The 16426-nt window shown below is 38.9% G+C and overlaps 1 protein-coding gene across 1 annotated transcript; it reads left to right on the forward strand.

Moving 5' to 3' along the window:
• The first annotated feature begins 1834 nt into the window (after positions 1–1834).
• On the forward strand, positions 1835–11753 carry FAM237A (family with sequence similarity 237 member A). The gene is made up of 2 exons (XM_069221574.1): positions 1835–2228; positions 11503–11753. The coding sequence occupies exons 1-2, from the start codon at positions 1835–1837 to the stop codon at positions 11685–11687; spliced, it is 579 nt and encodes a 192-aa protein (XP_069077675.1). The 3' UTR covers positions 11688–11753.
• Positions 11754–16426: the final 4673 nt, after the last annotated feature.

A 16426-nucleotide genomic window follows, 5' to 3' on the forward strand; every position in this document is an offset into this window, starting at 1 on the left:
TTGAAAGATGTATTGATATTATTATCTGTTGGCTGTCTATGTACGATGTATTGCCTTATTGATAAAAACCCAAATAAGAGTCCTGGAAAAAATCCTGGTGGCCTTTGAGGCAAATCTCAATCATTTACATCGCTTTACTCGAGTAAGCTTTAATGAATGCTGTGCACTCCAACCGAAGAAAGTTATTAACAAATCTAGGTTAGATGGCGCTCCCGGACATTTTGGTCCAACAAGTTAATCATATTACACAATTGTTTCCGTAGTCCTGCAGGGGTTCCTTAATTCATTCAATTCACAGGAGAGGGCACAGATCACATCCATGTAATTATTACCTGACAGCCTTATCCCTGCTCATGCAAAAAGCTTTCTGCACTTGTGCACATCTACTCACGTGTTTTGTGGATTTTAAAACAGCTTTCAGTCTGGTCCCTAGAGATAAACTCTAAAAAAATTAGCCTTTTGGGATAGCCCACTAACGCTGCTGAAGGCGATTTAGCTTCTTTATACAGACACTGGGCTAAGAATCAAACTTGGTGATGGCATCCACCTACCTAGGAAAATCTATACCACAATCGTTTTGCATGCTTTCTAACCTATACATATCTGATATATTCCACAAGACCTTGGCAACATTAAAAATGGAAAGATAGACACCTAACTTGCTGTTTGCAAACAATTTAGTGTAATTAATAAACTTCATGAGTACACAGTAAACTTAAGATCAACATTAACATTAACAAAACCAAAGTGTTAATCTTAGGAAATAAAATAAAAAAATGAATGTGCAGCATTAACAGCAGTGAAATAAATACGGAACAACAGTACAAATATTTGGGAGCCCTGGTAGACTCCAGCGGTGCTTTTCTTTTGTACAAATAAGATATAAAAGCAAGGTTTCCTGCTTTATTTTCAGCATTCAGAAGTTTGTCTAAACGTCTTTGGGGCCCCAGTCAAGATTCATTCATTCAAGTTATAAGGGTAAATCAATCCCCCTCCTTTAATACACAGTAAAGGAATATTGCTGAGAAGTGACGCACAAGTACTAGATGCCCTATTCCCAAGAGCCTATAAGTCAACTTTTTATCTTTCTAGTATGGCTTCTCAAGTGCAAAGGTGCCTGTGTTAAAGGCAGGATTGTTTTGTGGAGGACGGAAGTCCTTCCTGCACAAAAGCAAATCTTTAAGGCATTTTCCTCTTTCTCTGTGTGCTATGTGTTCTTCTGAAGGCACCAAAAGTTTGGTGAATGGCCGCGGTCAGTTTTGAAGGCTGTTCACCAAATTTTTGTTTTTAAAACAAAACTCCCCCCAAGTGGGAATTTGTTTAAAAAAAAATCTAATGACCCCTCCCCCCATACGCAGAGAGTCTTTCCTCGGGTGTATTTTTCTGTTCATCACCATGTTTTTTCTGGAGGTGTCACAGAGAAAAAAAGGACTTCAGACAGTCAACCCTGCATAGGGCGTACAGTGTGATGTCCTTATTGAAACAGCCTGGGCGCCTTCAGGTCGGAGTAAGCTTTCCATCAATAGAACTAATGGGGACACAATCGTTGGAAAGCTGACTGTCTGCCTGACTGTAAATGGTAAGAGGGCAAGAGTTGGGCAGACGGGTACTCCGTCATGTTTGTCACAGAGAACCCTGTCCACCAAATTTTAAATCGGCCTGCTAATCTGGAGTCTTTTAGAGTATGATATGAGAGGACAATCAAGGTTGTCAAATATGGATTGTCTTTCCAAGCCACGTCTGTCATATACTATAATTGTGGTTTGTTTCCATACCAAGATAATTGCAGGTGTTTTGACAGCTCGTGTTTTTTTTTTTTTTCTTTAGTGGCAGCATGGATCTTGTGAACAGAGGACTACTACACCGTGGCATGAGGCTCACCTGCTCCCTCATATTCCTGGGCATGTTCTGTGTTGCCCCCACCTCCAGTCATGTTGACCCTCTAGCCCTAGGCCGCGCTGATCCCCAGTGCTGGGAGTCCTCCTCTGCCATTCTGTTGGAAATGAGAAAGCCCCGTATTTCTGACACTGTTGCTGGTTTTTGGGACTTTATGATCTATCTCAAATCATCTGAGAACTTAAAGCATGGGGCTCTCTTCTGGGACCTAGCACAGCTGTTTTGGGACATTTATGTGGACTGTGTGCTTTCTAGAACCCACGGCTTGGGAAGGAGGCAGCTGGCCCTGACACAACCGAGAAGTGCAGAACTTTCATACCTGTTCTCATCGGGTAAGCAATGATGCCACTTTTAAGCATCTGGTCGGAATGGGCATTGTAAGCAAAGGGGAACATGTCAAAAACAGAATATAGACAGAGCCCAGCTTGGAAACATATGCGTTAGAAATACATGTTGAATAATGTGGTTTGTGCCTTCAAGATTTTAAGGACCGAGAAACACTTTCCAAATTCAGACCTTTACTTCCAAAAACATTTTTACAGTTTATAGTCAATGGTATGCAGGGTTGTAAAACTTAGCGCTTCGAAAATTTGCATATCATTTTTCACACTTTGCATACTTCAAAGCTTGCTTCTTCGAGGCACACGATTGTTGCTACAAAATGAACAGGTATTTCATATTCCCTGTTGTCGGAAGTCTCAGGCTGAGACTTCTGGAAGAGGAAAATATGAAATTGAAAGTATGTGGCTCGTCAGGTGGCAGCCATTGTGGTTTCCTTGCTTTCACTCCGAACTGGTAGTTCGCAGAACAAGAGGATAAAACAATGTCCTGTGGAACTTATTGCTGCAGTGAATATGACTGGCAAATCTGGATCTTTGTCTTGGTCAGAGTTGGACAATGTGGATCATCACTCCCGACACGCAAAGCTCTCCCTCATTCAGCAAAACCAGGCCAGAAGAAGTTGAGTCCATGCATGGAGAAAACGACACTCACTTGATGCCTCATGATTATTAGCTTGTCAGGTCATGCAATCTGTGAGTCGGTAAGCAATGTTTTTTCATGTCATTTACCACAATATTATGGTACAAACCATGGTATAGTTTGCAAATGAATAAATACATGCCAGAACCCACAATTTATCCTAGAAAGCCACTGCCCACTTCTTCGTCTGGTACGCTCGACTTTCACCAATGGCACCACTCACATCACTGGAACTACCCACATTATGGGTGGCATCCGCTATCTTCCGTGCTAGCATCACACCCACCTTTCAACAGTGATCTCTGGTGAAATGTTACTGTTGTGGGGAATAAATAACTGCCCAGAATAGCATTGTGCAAGTGAGCAGAGCAACAAGCCCAATGTGTTTTATGGAGCACTGTGGAGTACTACCCCTAAGGAAAACAATAAAAAACAGTGACATATGGTGACTTTCACAACACAGTTTCACAGAAATGGACCGAAGACTGAAGAGGACCTAAAGGGACCCTTACTAAATATTCCAATGCTTTTGTGATGCATTGTGCTTCTAGGGTCAAACCTTCATAAGAAATCTTTGAACAATGGTGGCAAAACAGTGGATGTTCAACTCCATTTCTCCAGAAATTGGCCAAATAGCTATACTATTAGAGGCATTTATAAAGTCTGATCTTTCAGTTCACATAAACGTATCCTCTATCATGACCTATTTCCTACCACTTTCAAGTAGATGTTCTGTTATATGTTATTACTCAGAAACTTCTAAGGACCCCATCACGAGATTCTTAGAATTCAGTGTGGGAATACCAGGAGGGCTAGAATCTCTGAACCTAACTGGTGATCCAGCACCAAATTCTGACCTCACAATTTGTCTCCGCAAAATGAGCAATACCCACATGGCCCTGCATCTATCATGTTTTTCCCGATTCAGGTGAAAAAACCACAGGCCTTCTTCCATCTCCTCCGTGCAGTCGGAAACCATCTGGAAAAGGACCAGTGTGGCTAGGAAGGTGGGAGCGGGCAGGGACGGTGAATGGGGGCAGACATTCAAGACGTGTCTATTTGGGGGAAATCGTGTCAGCTCTTACGTACGTGCTGGGGTCAGACCGTGTTGTGATGCTGCTCCAAGACACTGCCTCTGCAGCAGTGACCTGGACCTGGTGTTTGCAGACCCAATAATTCTGGGCAGGGAGAGACTTGGAAATGCTGGGTGAAATTCTGTCTCTCGTAATGAGGGCCTTAGAAGTGGCTGATAAAAAGTCAAAGGTTACACAAATCACACAATCATATACCATAGACAACAAATGTTTGACATATTTTACATCCTCTTAAAGCAGTGTTACTGCTCAATTGCATAGTCCTTGCAGGGTTAGAGAACAGACAAACTACACCAGCCTTAAATGCTCAGGCCTCAGACAGAACTAGTGTTATCGTAGAAAGTTCTTTCAGCATAGATGGTGAAATGCTTCACATCAGTCATAAATAAATCGCAATATAGTAAGTGGTACCAAACAACCAAAACGAGGAATAAGCCTCTCAATATCTAGCTGAATTTTAAAAGCTTTATTGCAAGCTACATCAGAGTATCTTTTTGGCCAAGTTACGTTTCTGTAACGTGAAATGTCTTTATAAACTACAGTTGGGGGAAGGTCATGCCACATATATGTAGTTAGTGAGATGCAACCAAACACCACAATGCCAAGTAGGATGATTTTCTGTGCTAATACAATTACAGTTTTTTATATCCAATAATAAATCAAACAAGATATGCATGCCCATGCATACACAGACTCAGACACACACACACAGGCACGCAGAACAAACTGTTGCTTTGAAACTCAAGCATGGGTTTTCGCTAAGTAGTTCATTTAGAGGCAAATGAAAAAAACAGAAAAGTCCTCATGACAAAAAACATCTATTGCAGCTATTCTGTGAATTTTTAGTACAAATTTTCGCATTGGCACATACATGCAAAAACATTCTGCATGTGGCAGTGCTGTCCTTTTTCACTTTCGCTCTCATCCTCGACATCTACTTCAAACTGGTCTCAATATCAAGCTCAACAGCAACCATTCCTTGATAAACCATCCAGTATCTATCTTTTGCTACTCCTTCTCCCCACCCACAGCAGTGAACATTAAGAATTCGGAGACATCTTTCTTAATTATTTCACAGATTCATATTTACCAATTACTATGAACCAAATGCCACTGTACTGAAGATATTCTACCTGGCTCCCTAGTATAACACCCATAATTTATTCTTAACCTTTATAGTGACTATGAAGAATTTCTGATTTGATTGTATTGTCGATTTTAGGTCAACTTGTCACAGCTTTTACAGAGAGAATCCACCTTGCACACGTTTTACGTAAACACAGTTTTGTTAACACCTTGATGAAAGATGGAATTCAACATTGTAGCAATTTGTGTATAGAAGTGAGTGGTATGTTTCAAAACATTTAACTGATCCATCTCATATAACTATTAAATTGTCAATATATAATCGCCACAAATCGTAATGCACATGAAATTATATGCTTAGCGGTCATATATTCTCTCTCAAACTAGCCCACCAATAGGCTGGTATAGCACAGAGCACACATGGTCATCAGACCTGCACCTTTGCCACCCTCTTATGAGCGATGCAGTTTCTCATTAAAAACAATACATTATTCACTGAAATAAATTAGGAAAATATTAATAATCGTTTTAGCATAGTCTAAAAGAATAGCAGAACAAGTGTTTATTTTCACGCTGTGTTTAATGCACATTTAGAATATTTTTGTCTTGACTCAGGTTGAAACATATTTAGAGAACCAAGGTTGTCCGAAAATGTACTAAACAGTTTTGTGTATCTTGACTAGAAAGATCGTTAATAATGATATAAGATGCTAAAAGGCATACACACGCTCACTCATTTTCAATAAGTCAGTCTATTCTCAGAAAAATGAGGATGTCTGCTGAAAATAAACCTTCCTTGAGGATGTCTGTTGGGAAATACAGAGCCAGTAACGAAGGATGAATAACAGTATTAAACACAATTCCCTCGTCATGTGTTATCCATCTTCACGCCATTGTGCTAAAAAATACAAACATCTTGTCCTTACTATGCCCACAAAATATCTGTTTTAAGAGGTGCAAGCTGCGACATTTTCATTTTCTAATTCAATATACAAATATGGAATGTTTATGACAGTCACATGCTGATCTGTGAACTATTTATAAATACGAAACACATATTTTAGTGGTATTATTTCTTAGATATTATGCATCCTAAATACTAACCTTTAACATTATAGCATTATAAGATATTTTTATTCTGTTTCATCTTTAGCTTTCACGAATCACAATGTGCTTGAATCATATGTTAGCTTTATAACAGAGGTATTACCATTTATAAAAAGAAAGTAGAAATGACTGAATGGCCTAGTGTCAAATGTAACGAATTACATTATTATACCCACCGAAATATATTCCAGCTATTCAGGGAAAATGAAATGGCCTAGAACCACAACTGGGGTTTCTCCCAAAATGATAGGTCCACTTTCATTGTGTTCCTTAAATTTTTAGGACCTACAAGACACTATAAAGAAAAATGCAAGTTAGGCAGGATTTAGTAGCCCATGCTAAAATCTGGAAAACTTCTAAACATATCACTGAAATGCACACTTTGCATTACACATCCGGGTAAACAGGATTCACCTGCAGTACATTTCAGCCTCCAATTCATTTGGTATTTTGGTATTGCTGCTTCTTAAAGCAATCATCTAAAGCATCCTATTGGGCTGCATGCTGAGGATGTGTGGTGTGTTTAAATACATTGTTTGTATTTTCAAAATGCGTTGTGTAAAATGTCTGTGTTGCAATTTCAGTTGTGCCAAATGGTCCAACTCCTAACTCAAAATGACAAGAAATCAGAAGAGAAAAGCAATACCCTCCTACTGTGAAATTGTGTAGAAAACAGAAATCAAACAGAGTCTGTTGGAGAAACCACACATGCAAGACGTTGCTGAAAATGTGCCAAAAATAGCTAATATTGTCTTCATTATATTGTTCTTCTTTAGCACATTTAGTTTCACACAGAATTTGTTATGATTTATTCATCATCTTTCTCTACTTTCCTTACCTATTTTTCTAGTCCATTTTATGTGTATTTTATTGTGACATTAAGTGGGGGAATGGGAAAACAAATTTCCCAATGATGATGATGAACATGGAAAAATAATCTTCACCTGGCCTAATTATACTGAAGCAGTACTCCACATTTCGAGACTTAGGGTCCCATTAAATGTGAAGAAAGTAACTGCCACTCATGTTGCACCAATATAATCAATGACATCAATATTCTGCTTCCAGCAAAATAGGCTACAACAGGCCACTCCGAAAAAAGGTTCTTTGTGTTGAATAAGGAGGTTTGAGATTTAACGCAATAACATTATTACTACTGCTAGAACACCATTAGTTTGGCTGTTGTCAAATAATTTGCTTGAATAAAAAGGAGATTTTCCCAGAATGCCCCGGGGATCACTTGTGTGTTAGCTGGTTGTTCCAATGCCTCCACTTGACACCTTTGTCTTATTGAACCTACACACTTTGGGGGTTATTCTAACTTTGGAGGAGTGTTAATCCGTCCCAAAAGTGACGGAAAAGTGACGGATATACCACCAGCCGTATTACGAGTTCCATAGGATATAATGGACTCGTAATACGGCTGGTGGTAAATCCGTCACTTTTCCGTCACTTTTGGGACGGATTAACACCTCCTCCAAAGTTAGAATAACCCCCTTTGTTCTTTCATTGGATCGCCAAACTTTGTCAAAAGTTACCGGATTTGGAATGTTTTACTAATGCCCAATAAACATGTCAGCAGAAAAAAATGAAATAATCCATATGTGATATTAGTACGTGCAACATTGTCAATATTCTTTCACGTGCCTTTACAAACATAATCTATAATTTGTCACAACTTTTTCAAGTTTTCTGAGAATGGCTTAGTATTGTGGAAAATACTTAAATCTTGAAATTATGTTCATAATAATCAGCCGTGGTTGAAGAACAAGAGAAACCCATGCTGGTCCCACCAATCTGCACAAAGAACTCTTTCTCATACTAAAAGTAATTCTCTGCAAGAACAAGGGTGACATATTCAATTATGAAGCTTTTATGTGTTTGGTATGGCCACTGCATAGTCTGTAGCAGCATGTCAGTGGCCCTTATAGTTGCTTGTGGTAGGATGTTGCTTCAGCATCAAAGGAAAGGAGTATTCATGATGCTGGATTCAAACATAGATCCTTAAGAACATTCAGGATGCCTAGGTTTCTTTTAAGAGTGATGGAATTTGGTTCACTAAGAATTGCAAGATTAAATCCACTGAGGGTGCCAATGGTCCTTAAAAGGAGCCTGTGCCTGAAATTAAACGCCTTCTTGAAGATGGGGTCTTATTTTTGTGAGTTTCTGGTAAGCTGTAAAAGTATGGCACTGTAGGTTCCTTTGCTATTAAGAGCTAACCTTTTTATTTTGATATTCATCCTTCCATTTTTGCCTCCTCGACTAATGACTCAATTTGCCACTTACATTTAATGTTTTTGTGGGGTTACCGGTCTAAGGCATTCTGTTTTGTATGCCATGAGCTCTTGTAAGACCAAAGCCTATACACTATAAATAAAGTATTAATTGAACATGAAGGAGGTGTCTTGGAGGTTGGATGCTCTTTCTGCCATACACCACACAAATCTCACTAATCTTCAGTCTGGTTGAATATGAACATTAAACAATGCCCACAGTTCAGAACGATTATTTATACTAATAGGGATACTGACTCACTGTATTAGATTAACTGCAGAGTGTGCACCAGAAAAAATGTCAAGGCTGGGAAAAATGTAAATTACACCAGCATAATTCACATAATTATGTGAATTATGTGTTATTGTTGTGATGCGAAATTCCTGAAAGTATGCCAATATGCTTCTTTGTGTAATTGTGCACCATTTGCTGTATCAATTTACAGCGAAAACACACAAGAACAGCAGAATGCAAGTGACTATTGTTCATGGGGCCTTCATTAAATGTGTTGTCATGTAAAAAAATGAAATGAAGACACATGTTGTGCTAAAATATTTCTTAAAATGCTGGATTTGTATTTTGTGTGAAATTCACTTAATTTGCTTGTGCGTATTTACACAATTGTTATGGCAAAATTACCCAAAATTTCACAAAATACAAATCCAGCATTTTAAGAAATATTTTAGAACAAAATTTGTATTCACTTCAATTTTTGACATGACAACACATTTAATAAAAGGCACCATAAACAATAGCCACAACACTGTGTAAATACGCTCAAGCAAATTAAGTGAATTTCACACACCCCTAAAAAGGATGTGCCTAGTGATGATTTTAGAAACTATGGTGCAGACACAAATGCTTACATTCAAAGTGGTCAGAAGCCATGCTGTGTCTTGTGCCAAATAATTATGAAAGATGACTCAATAAAGATTTGTTAGCAAAAGATTTATGGGTAGGCTGTCAAACCTGTTTTTGGATACTAAGGCTAATAGAGCATGTTACAACATATCAATAGAACAATGGCTAGACTTAAATAGTTTATAGCTGTAAAGCACTCAATGAGGGTACTCCCTCATCTGGAGAACATGTAAGCATGTGGAAAATGCAAATATTGGCTTTCAGGTAATCATCACTGTAAGCAGATTGAGCTGACATTGGTGAGGATGTCAAAGTTGTATGTTCTTCTGGCTTAATGATTTGTCCAAGGGATATTATGCCAGGATGATTTGATTTTTCTAAAAATAAAATTTATAGTGACTCTGAGATTTAATTTCCTCCTTAGAGTCCATAAATCAATAACAAACTCCCCTGATAAACCTATAATGTCAAGGATTGACATTCTCACTGAGAATCTTTTGCTTTATGTGAACAAATGTGTATTTCAAGATGTTACCTGTTTTCAACATTTTGATTGATTTAGATATTGCTGCATTTTGTCCTGGCATAAGACATCAGTATGAAATAAAAGCAGCAAGGCATTACCTTTTGTAAGTTTCAGCATCCTATTTCAATTACACCCGAATGCTAGTTGAGATGATAGAATTAATCTTGTATAATAACACCTTCATGTTCAATGGCAGCTACTATCAGCACATGCAGAGAGGAGCTCTGGGCTCATGTTTGGTGCCAAATTATGCCAACCTAGTATTGTTGTACAGAGATAGTGTATGCAGGTCAAATATAAGGCAGAGTTTGAGAGATGTACTAATATTCCAAATGAGAAGGACTTCAACTTGTAAGTCTGTCAAAAATATTGTTGAATCAACAAAGTATTTCTGGATTAAAAATTGTATGTTTCTAATGCAAGACTGAAAACAAAACTGCACAGAATAGAGACAGGAACTAATCTGATCCTGCGTGTAAGACGTTCAAAGCCCCTGTTCATTAGATAAAAGAATACCTTTTGGGGAGCTTGAGAAACTGTACAGACTGAATTACAAGCTGGAAGTAAATAAAATGGGGGAATATTTTCTTGCTAGAGGGCCTTCAAAGAAGTGTGCTTCCACAGTTCACATGCAAGCAGAACATCTGAAAAAAGAAGAACTGTATAACTTAAATAAAATTAAGAAAATTGATATTCCAACATTAGGCTCGATATCATCTATACTAATATCAGCAGAGGTTTGGGAAAACTAATAATCAGAAACGGAAACATCATTAAATTAAACTCTGACTTATTTGATTGCTTTGCCCCCCTCTTCACCTACTATTACCTGCAGGAAATGTCTATTTGAGATTGGATTTCGAATAGTCACGTTCAAAAAATAAAATAAAAATATTGGCTGATTTTTGTTTTATTTCTATTGTAAATGTAAACTTAATGTTAATTTAATGAGAAGAAATATTTAATTAACACATATACAAAACATTTTATATTAAAATTATTCTTGTTAGCAATTTAAGGACACATGTTGGATATGCCCTTGTTGGGCTAGACATCTGGGACTACCAAGTAAAAAAAATGGAAATCTGTCTATGGTTCAGGCAAATAAGCTTTTGCTAGCAAGCAGAAAAGGCTCCTGCTCTAAAGGCTATCTGCACTTACATTGCTTAAATCATACAGGTTTATCACGTTTTACACTTACACATGATTCTCAGATTAAAAATAATCAGGTTAAGGCACAAATTGATAACTGCATTTATTATTTTTCTCAAGCTACTGCACGCTATAAATGTCCTTCAGACCAGCAGTTATCCAGTTATCTGCAACAAAATGAGATATATTCGTTTAAGGCTGTGCTTTGCAGATTCTCCTCAACAGTTTGTTAACACATTCTACAAAGATCACATAAAAGAAAACATTTTCACATGAAACAAAACACAAAAGGCACATTGTTAACATATGTGGAGCTGAGCTCTCCTGAAATAAAAAGACATGTTAGGAAAGCAAGAGAGCAACTAAACGTTAACCATTTTAAAGTGCAGCTTACATTGGCTGTGGCCAATTTAAACGTGAATAGCACACAGTAAATATTTTGGGTGAGCATGTTAATGTTGATATAAATGCAAACATTTTTTATATGAAAAATAATTTCATTTTAATGTTGTTTTATGCCCAAAGGATTGCAGATCCTAATGTCTGTTTCCCTTATTTTGACAGAGGCATTTCCTCAAGATCAGAAGTTAACATTTCCTGAGAAGAGAGATGTGAATGAAGACATGATCACTGTCCATGTCCAGCATAGTGGATCTCGAAAGCTTGAGCGGGTTATCACAGACCTGATCACCAAAAGGAAACAGGTTTAAGTTGAAGATTTCATATCTCTTCGAGTCTGAGGATGCTGTTCAGTTTTCTGCCCTCTTCTTATTGCATTGTGGGTGTTGTGGTCCTTTGAGACCACTTGCTTCACATGTAGGAGAATGCTACTTCCAGGACTGGACTACATCATGTAGACATGTAATTAATGTGACTAAGCACTTATATTTTTTGTGTACTTTGGGATTATTTTTTTGCTTTATTATTTGCTGCCTCTTCAGCCTTCACTCTCCTCATGACCTTTTACCTTATCTGTACATATTCTCTATTTAAATGTTGTATGAATTTGTGACTGCGGCCTTCTCTGACCACTGTCCATTTTTATTACAAAGAAGGCATAATGTTGTCCTGACAAATAAACTGAATGATTTCCACGCAGTTGGCCACCTCTGTGTGTATACATGTCCTTTTGAACGTGCTCTGCAGGAGTGGTTGCAGCTGAGCTAGGGATGCTGGATAAAAACAGATGCGGTTTTAATCTAGACCTGCCAAAATATTTTATCTTTGATATCAACTACCAATACCAAGGGAACTATAGATTTACTATGAATAACCCCATGTCTTCTTACCTTGACAACGTGTTGGCAGCCATATAATGGCTATGATTTTGTGGTTGGTCATCATTAAATCATTAAATACTGTGGAAGGACAGGTCGGGTGATTGGGGAAGAACATTGTGCTCCCTTTGTGAAAATCTATTTTTGTAAAACAGGATGAAGCACAAGCAACAGCTGACATTATGAGACAATTATATTAATGCAAAAATAACCAATAAAAACATGGCTTCACTTACATTTGTTGATGACTTTCTCTCCTGTTTGTTAAATTGGTGTAAAATTTTCACAAGAAGGGGCATTTGGGAGAACAAGCATCTCAGGATAGAACAAGGGAGTGTTATGCAAAAAAGGAGAATGGCCTAGGTTTTATCAAGTCTAGATTAAAAGACCATATTAGTTGATGGATGCTAGTCGGGCCTAACAACTGAATGTTGCTATTTTCTGAGCAGCGGTTGCTAACTGAAGCAACAAAAAAACTCAATTTCTTTTCCACATGTTTTTGGGAACTTGGGGCCAGATGTATTATATTTATATTCACTAATTTCCAATTTCTAATTTGTGATCCTTGTACTATCACGTACATGTTCAAACTAGCAGTTTCTTAGGAACCCCTTCACTAAAATATGGAATCGCAAACTGTGATTTCTTCACAGGCACAAATTGCAACCTGTGCAGAGACACTTACTGATGACATCATAGTCAGGAAAGACCTTTGATGCTCTGCCAGTCAGCAGCACAGGACGTGGCTTAAAGGACCTGTCTGTACTCACAGACATATTTCTAGGGCAAAAGTGGCATCTCTTGAAGGTGGAACAGAGGTGTCTGCAAGAAAGCGGAAGCAGACGTGTGCAGGTACTGAGATAGCCATCCTTGTTGAGGAGTGTGCAGCAAACTCAGACCAGTTGTTTGATAATCTTCCCTAACTGTGCCTGAAGTGCATATGTCATTGAATCTAAGAATGAATCAGTGCTGTTTGGGTAACAATTTGCAGTATCTCAGAAACATTCAAGTGCGGGTACAGGCATCAGATGGAGAAGCTGGCCACAAGGAGGAAGGACGCTGCTGGCACTGGAGTGGGTCCTTCTACCCAGCCAACACTATCAGCAATACGCAATGCCAATGAAAGCACCTTCATTACGGAGGCTATACCTGGACTTACGGATATTGAGACTTCAAAACCTCATCAAGAGCACCCAGGTTACTTTCTTGTCAGTTTTTAAAAATGACACTAATTTTTTTTTATAATTATACATTTTAATTCAATGTGATGCAAACATATATAATTTATTTCAGGTTCATATACCAGCTCACCATAGGATTTGTTGAGCCCAAACATTGCATTATGGGAGATGTAGTCCAAAGACAGCCTCAATGATTTTTGGAGTCTATAATTAGCAAAGGTGAACATTTTATTTAAACAAATATAGTAGATTGTTAAACACATGGATCAGTAAAAAGAAAACATGCTTCACGGAGTTAATAATAAAAATAGCCTTATTAGTTTCATTTCACATTACATACATATTAATTTCAATCCTTTAAGATTTTACATAGGAAGATAGACAATAACTTAACAGGAGAAGATGAGGTTCACAATGTTGAAGATGAAGCTGAACACCAGACCAACAAGCATGACATGGTTTAAGCAATGTACATTACTCCAAAACCAGTTGTAAGGAAACAACTTCTCCCATGAGAAGAGACACACCTAGAATGAGGAGAAATCTTGGTGCAACTACACTATGCAGAGCTAATTCTTTGCTACAGAGACTTTGGACTCCATCAACGATTTCAAAACAGACATGGCGACACTGGCGCCACACAATCTAGAGCTAAATCCGTCAAAATTTATAAAGCAATGTTAGACATACAAACCAAACAATTTAAAACAAAGAGATGCTTACAGGACACATGGATGAAGGGAGGTCAGCTATAATAAATATTATTGACAATTTAAATTCAACAATGAAGAAGCTAACAGTTGTTATTGTTTGAGAGTCACAGCAACAACATAGAAGTCATTAACATATTATATTTAAAATACAAAGCTAATGTTCGTTCGTTCGTTAAACTTTATTTCGGCAAATATTGCCATAAAAGTCAAGACAAGAGATAAATACAACATACATATATACATTTCACAATTAAATATAAGAAACAATACATACAGTTGGCAAGAAATATATGGATGTCTCCATGATTAAGCAGTACCGCATATAAAAATATAAATAACAATTTATAAATTAATTAAAAGCCAGAACTAAAAAATTAAATAACTTGGATCGAAGAAACAGTGCATCATATACCTTTACAAGGAAGGGAAAGAGCGGGCCACCTAACAAAATATTACAGTTTGTGACCAAGTCGTTTTCTGATAAGGTACACATTAAATAAAAATCTACTCGTGCCAAAAACCACTAATTGTGAAGTATTAGACTGAAATATGTGCTCTGCTTCTTTGTAGGATCTAACCCCCACATATTTGCAAACGGGTTTGATCCAACAATCCCTTGGTTTCTTGTATACTGGGCAAAAGAAGAGTAGATGGACAACATCTTCTTTAGCCCCTAAAGTACAGAGAGTGCACAATTCACAACCTTTTACCCCTCCCCAATTGCATGTGTAAGCATTAATCTGTAAGACCCCATACCTAAACTGTAGATATAGGGCCTGATTCTGACCCTGGCGGCCGGTGACCGCCAGGGTCACCGGCCACGGGAGCACCGCCGACAGGCTGGCGGTGCTCCGAAGGGCATTCTGACCGCGGCGGATCAGCCGCGGTCAGAAAGGGTAAACCGGCGGTCACCCGCCGGTTTACCGCTGCCCTTCTGAATCCTCCATGGCGGCGGAGCGCGCTCCGCCGCCATGGGGATTCAGACACCCCCTACCGCCATCCTGTTCATGGCGGGGAACCCGCCATGAACAGGATGGCGGTAGGGGGTGCCGCGGGGCCCCTGGGGGCCCCTGCAGTGCCCATGCCAATGGCATGGGCACTGCAGGGGCCCCCGTAAGAGGGCCCCGCAAAGTATTTCAGTGTCTGCTATGCAGACACTGAAATACGCGACGGGTGCCACTGCACCCGTCGCACCTTCCCACTACGCCGGCTCAATTCTGAGCCGGCGTCCTCGTGGGAAGGTTGATTTGCCCTGGGCTGGCGGGCGGCCTTTTGGCGGCCGCCCGCCAGCCCAGGGCAAATCTCAGAATCACCGCAGCGGTCTTTCGACCGCGGTGCGGTGTTCTGACGGGGTTACTTTGGCGGGCGGCCTCCGCCGCCCGCCAAAGTAAGAATGACCCCCATAGTGTTTTTGCCAGTGGAGGGCCGATCTCATCCAAAAATTGATCGAATTTAGGTGTATCTTTTATGTTAAAAAAATTCAAAGACAGAATACCAATCGATGAACTATGCAATAGCTCTCCGTTGACATAAGACCAAAAGGTGTCCTTTACATATTTCCTGGTACATGTTGTCATATTCTGAGGAACTTCCCATAGGTGTGATCAACCTAATCTCTCATACCATTTAGATACATATTTTAACCAAGGGGTATTCATATGACCATCTATCTGAGTTAGTTCAGTCAATCCACTCTTGTAATCACTCAACTCCGGGGTTACCCATAACCTGACCCAGTACAGCAGTGGTCTTAATAATGCTTGATAGTCTGCTCTTTTAAGGTTAATATCAAGGAAAACAGGGACTAGAGGAGTTCTTATCGGTATTTTAAGTAGCCTTCGTACAAAGTGGTTTTCCGTTTTTCCAAAATTATTGTTACAATAGTAACCCCAGAGTTCAGCACCATAAAGGGCGGCCGATTGGGCCTTCGCTTTATATACTTCAAGTGCCGGTGAGATTGCTTTAGAATAACTAGCTCCGTGTACTTTTAAAATAGGCATTGAGTTTTGTTTAAGGGATAAGATGCTTTTATCCATCTGTCCTTTCCAGGACTGGTTACTATCCAGCATTAACCCCAAATAATTAAAACTCCCTACCTGTTCCAGTTTTTGATTCTCCAAGGACAGATTATTCCTGAGGGTTTTCTTGGGGTTTATGGACATATACTTAGTTTTGGTAGGATTTATTTCTAGCCCCTTCCCCACACAATACTTCTGGAAAGAATCCACCAAATTTTGCAAACCTCTCGGAGTTTGAGAAATAAGGATGGTATCATCAG

The sequence above is a fragment of the Pleurodeles waltl genome, chromosome 3_1 (genome assembly GCF_031143425.1).
Source record: "Pleurodeles waltl isolate 20211129_DDA chromosome 3_1, aPleWal1.hap1.20221129, whole genome shotgun sequence".
Taxonomy (NCBI): Eukaryota; Metazoa; Chordata; class Amphibia; order Caudata; family Salamandridae; genus Pleurodeles; species Pleurodeles waltl.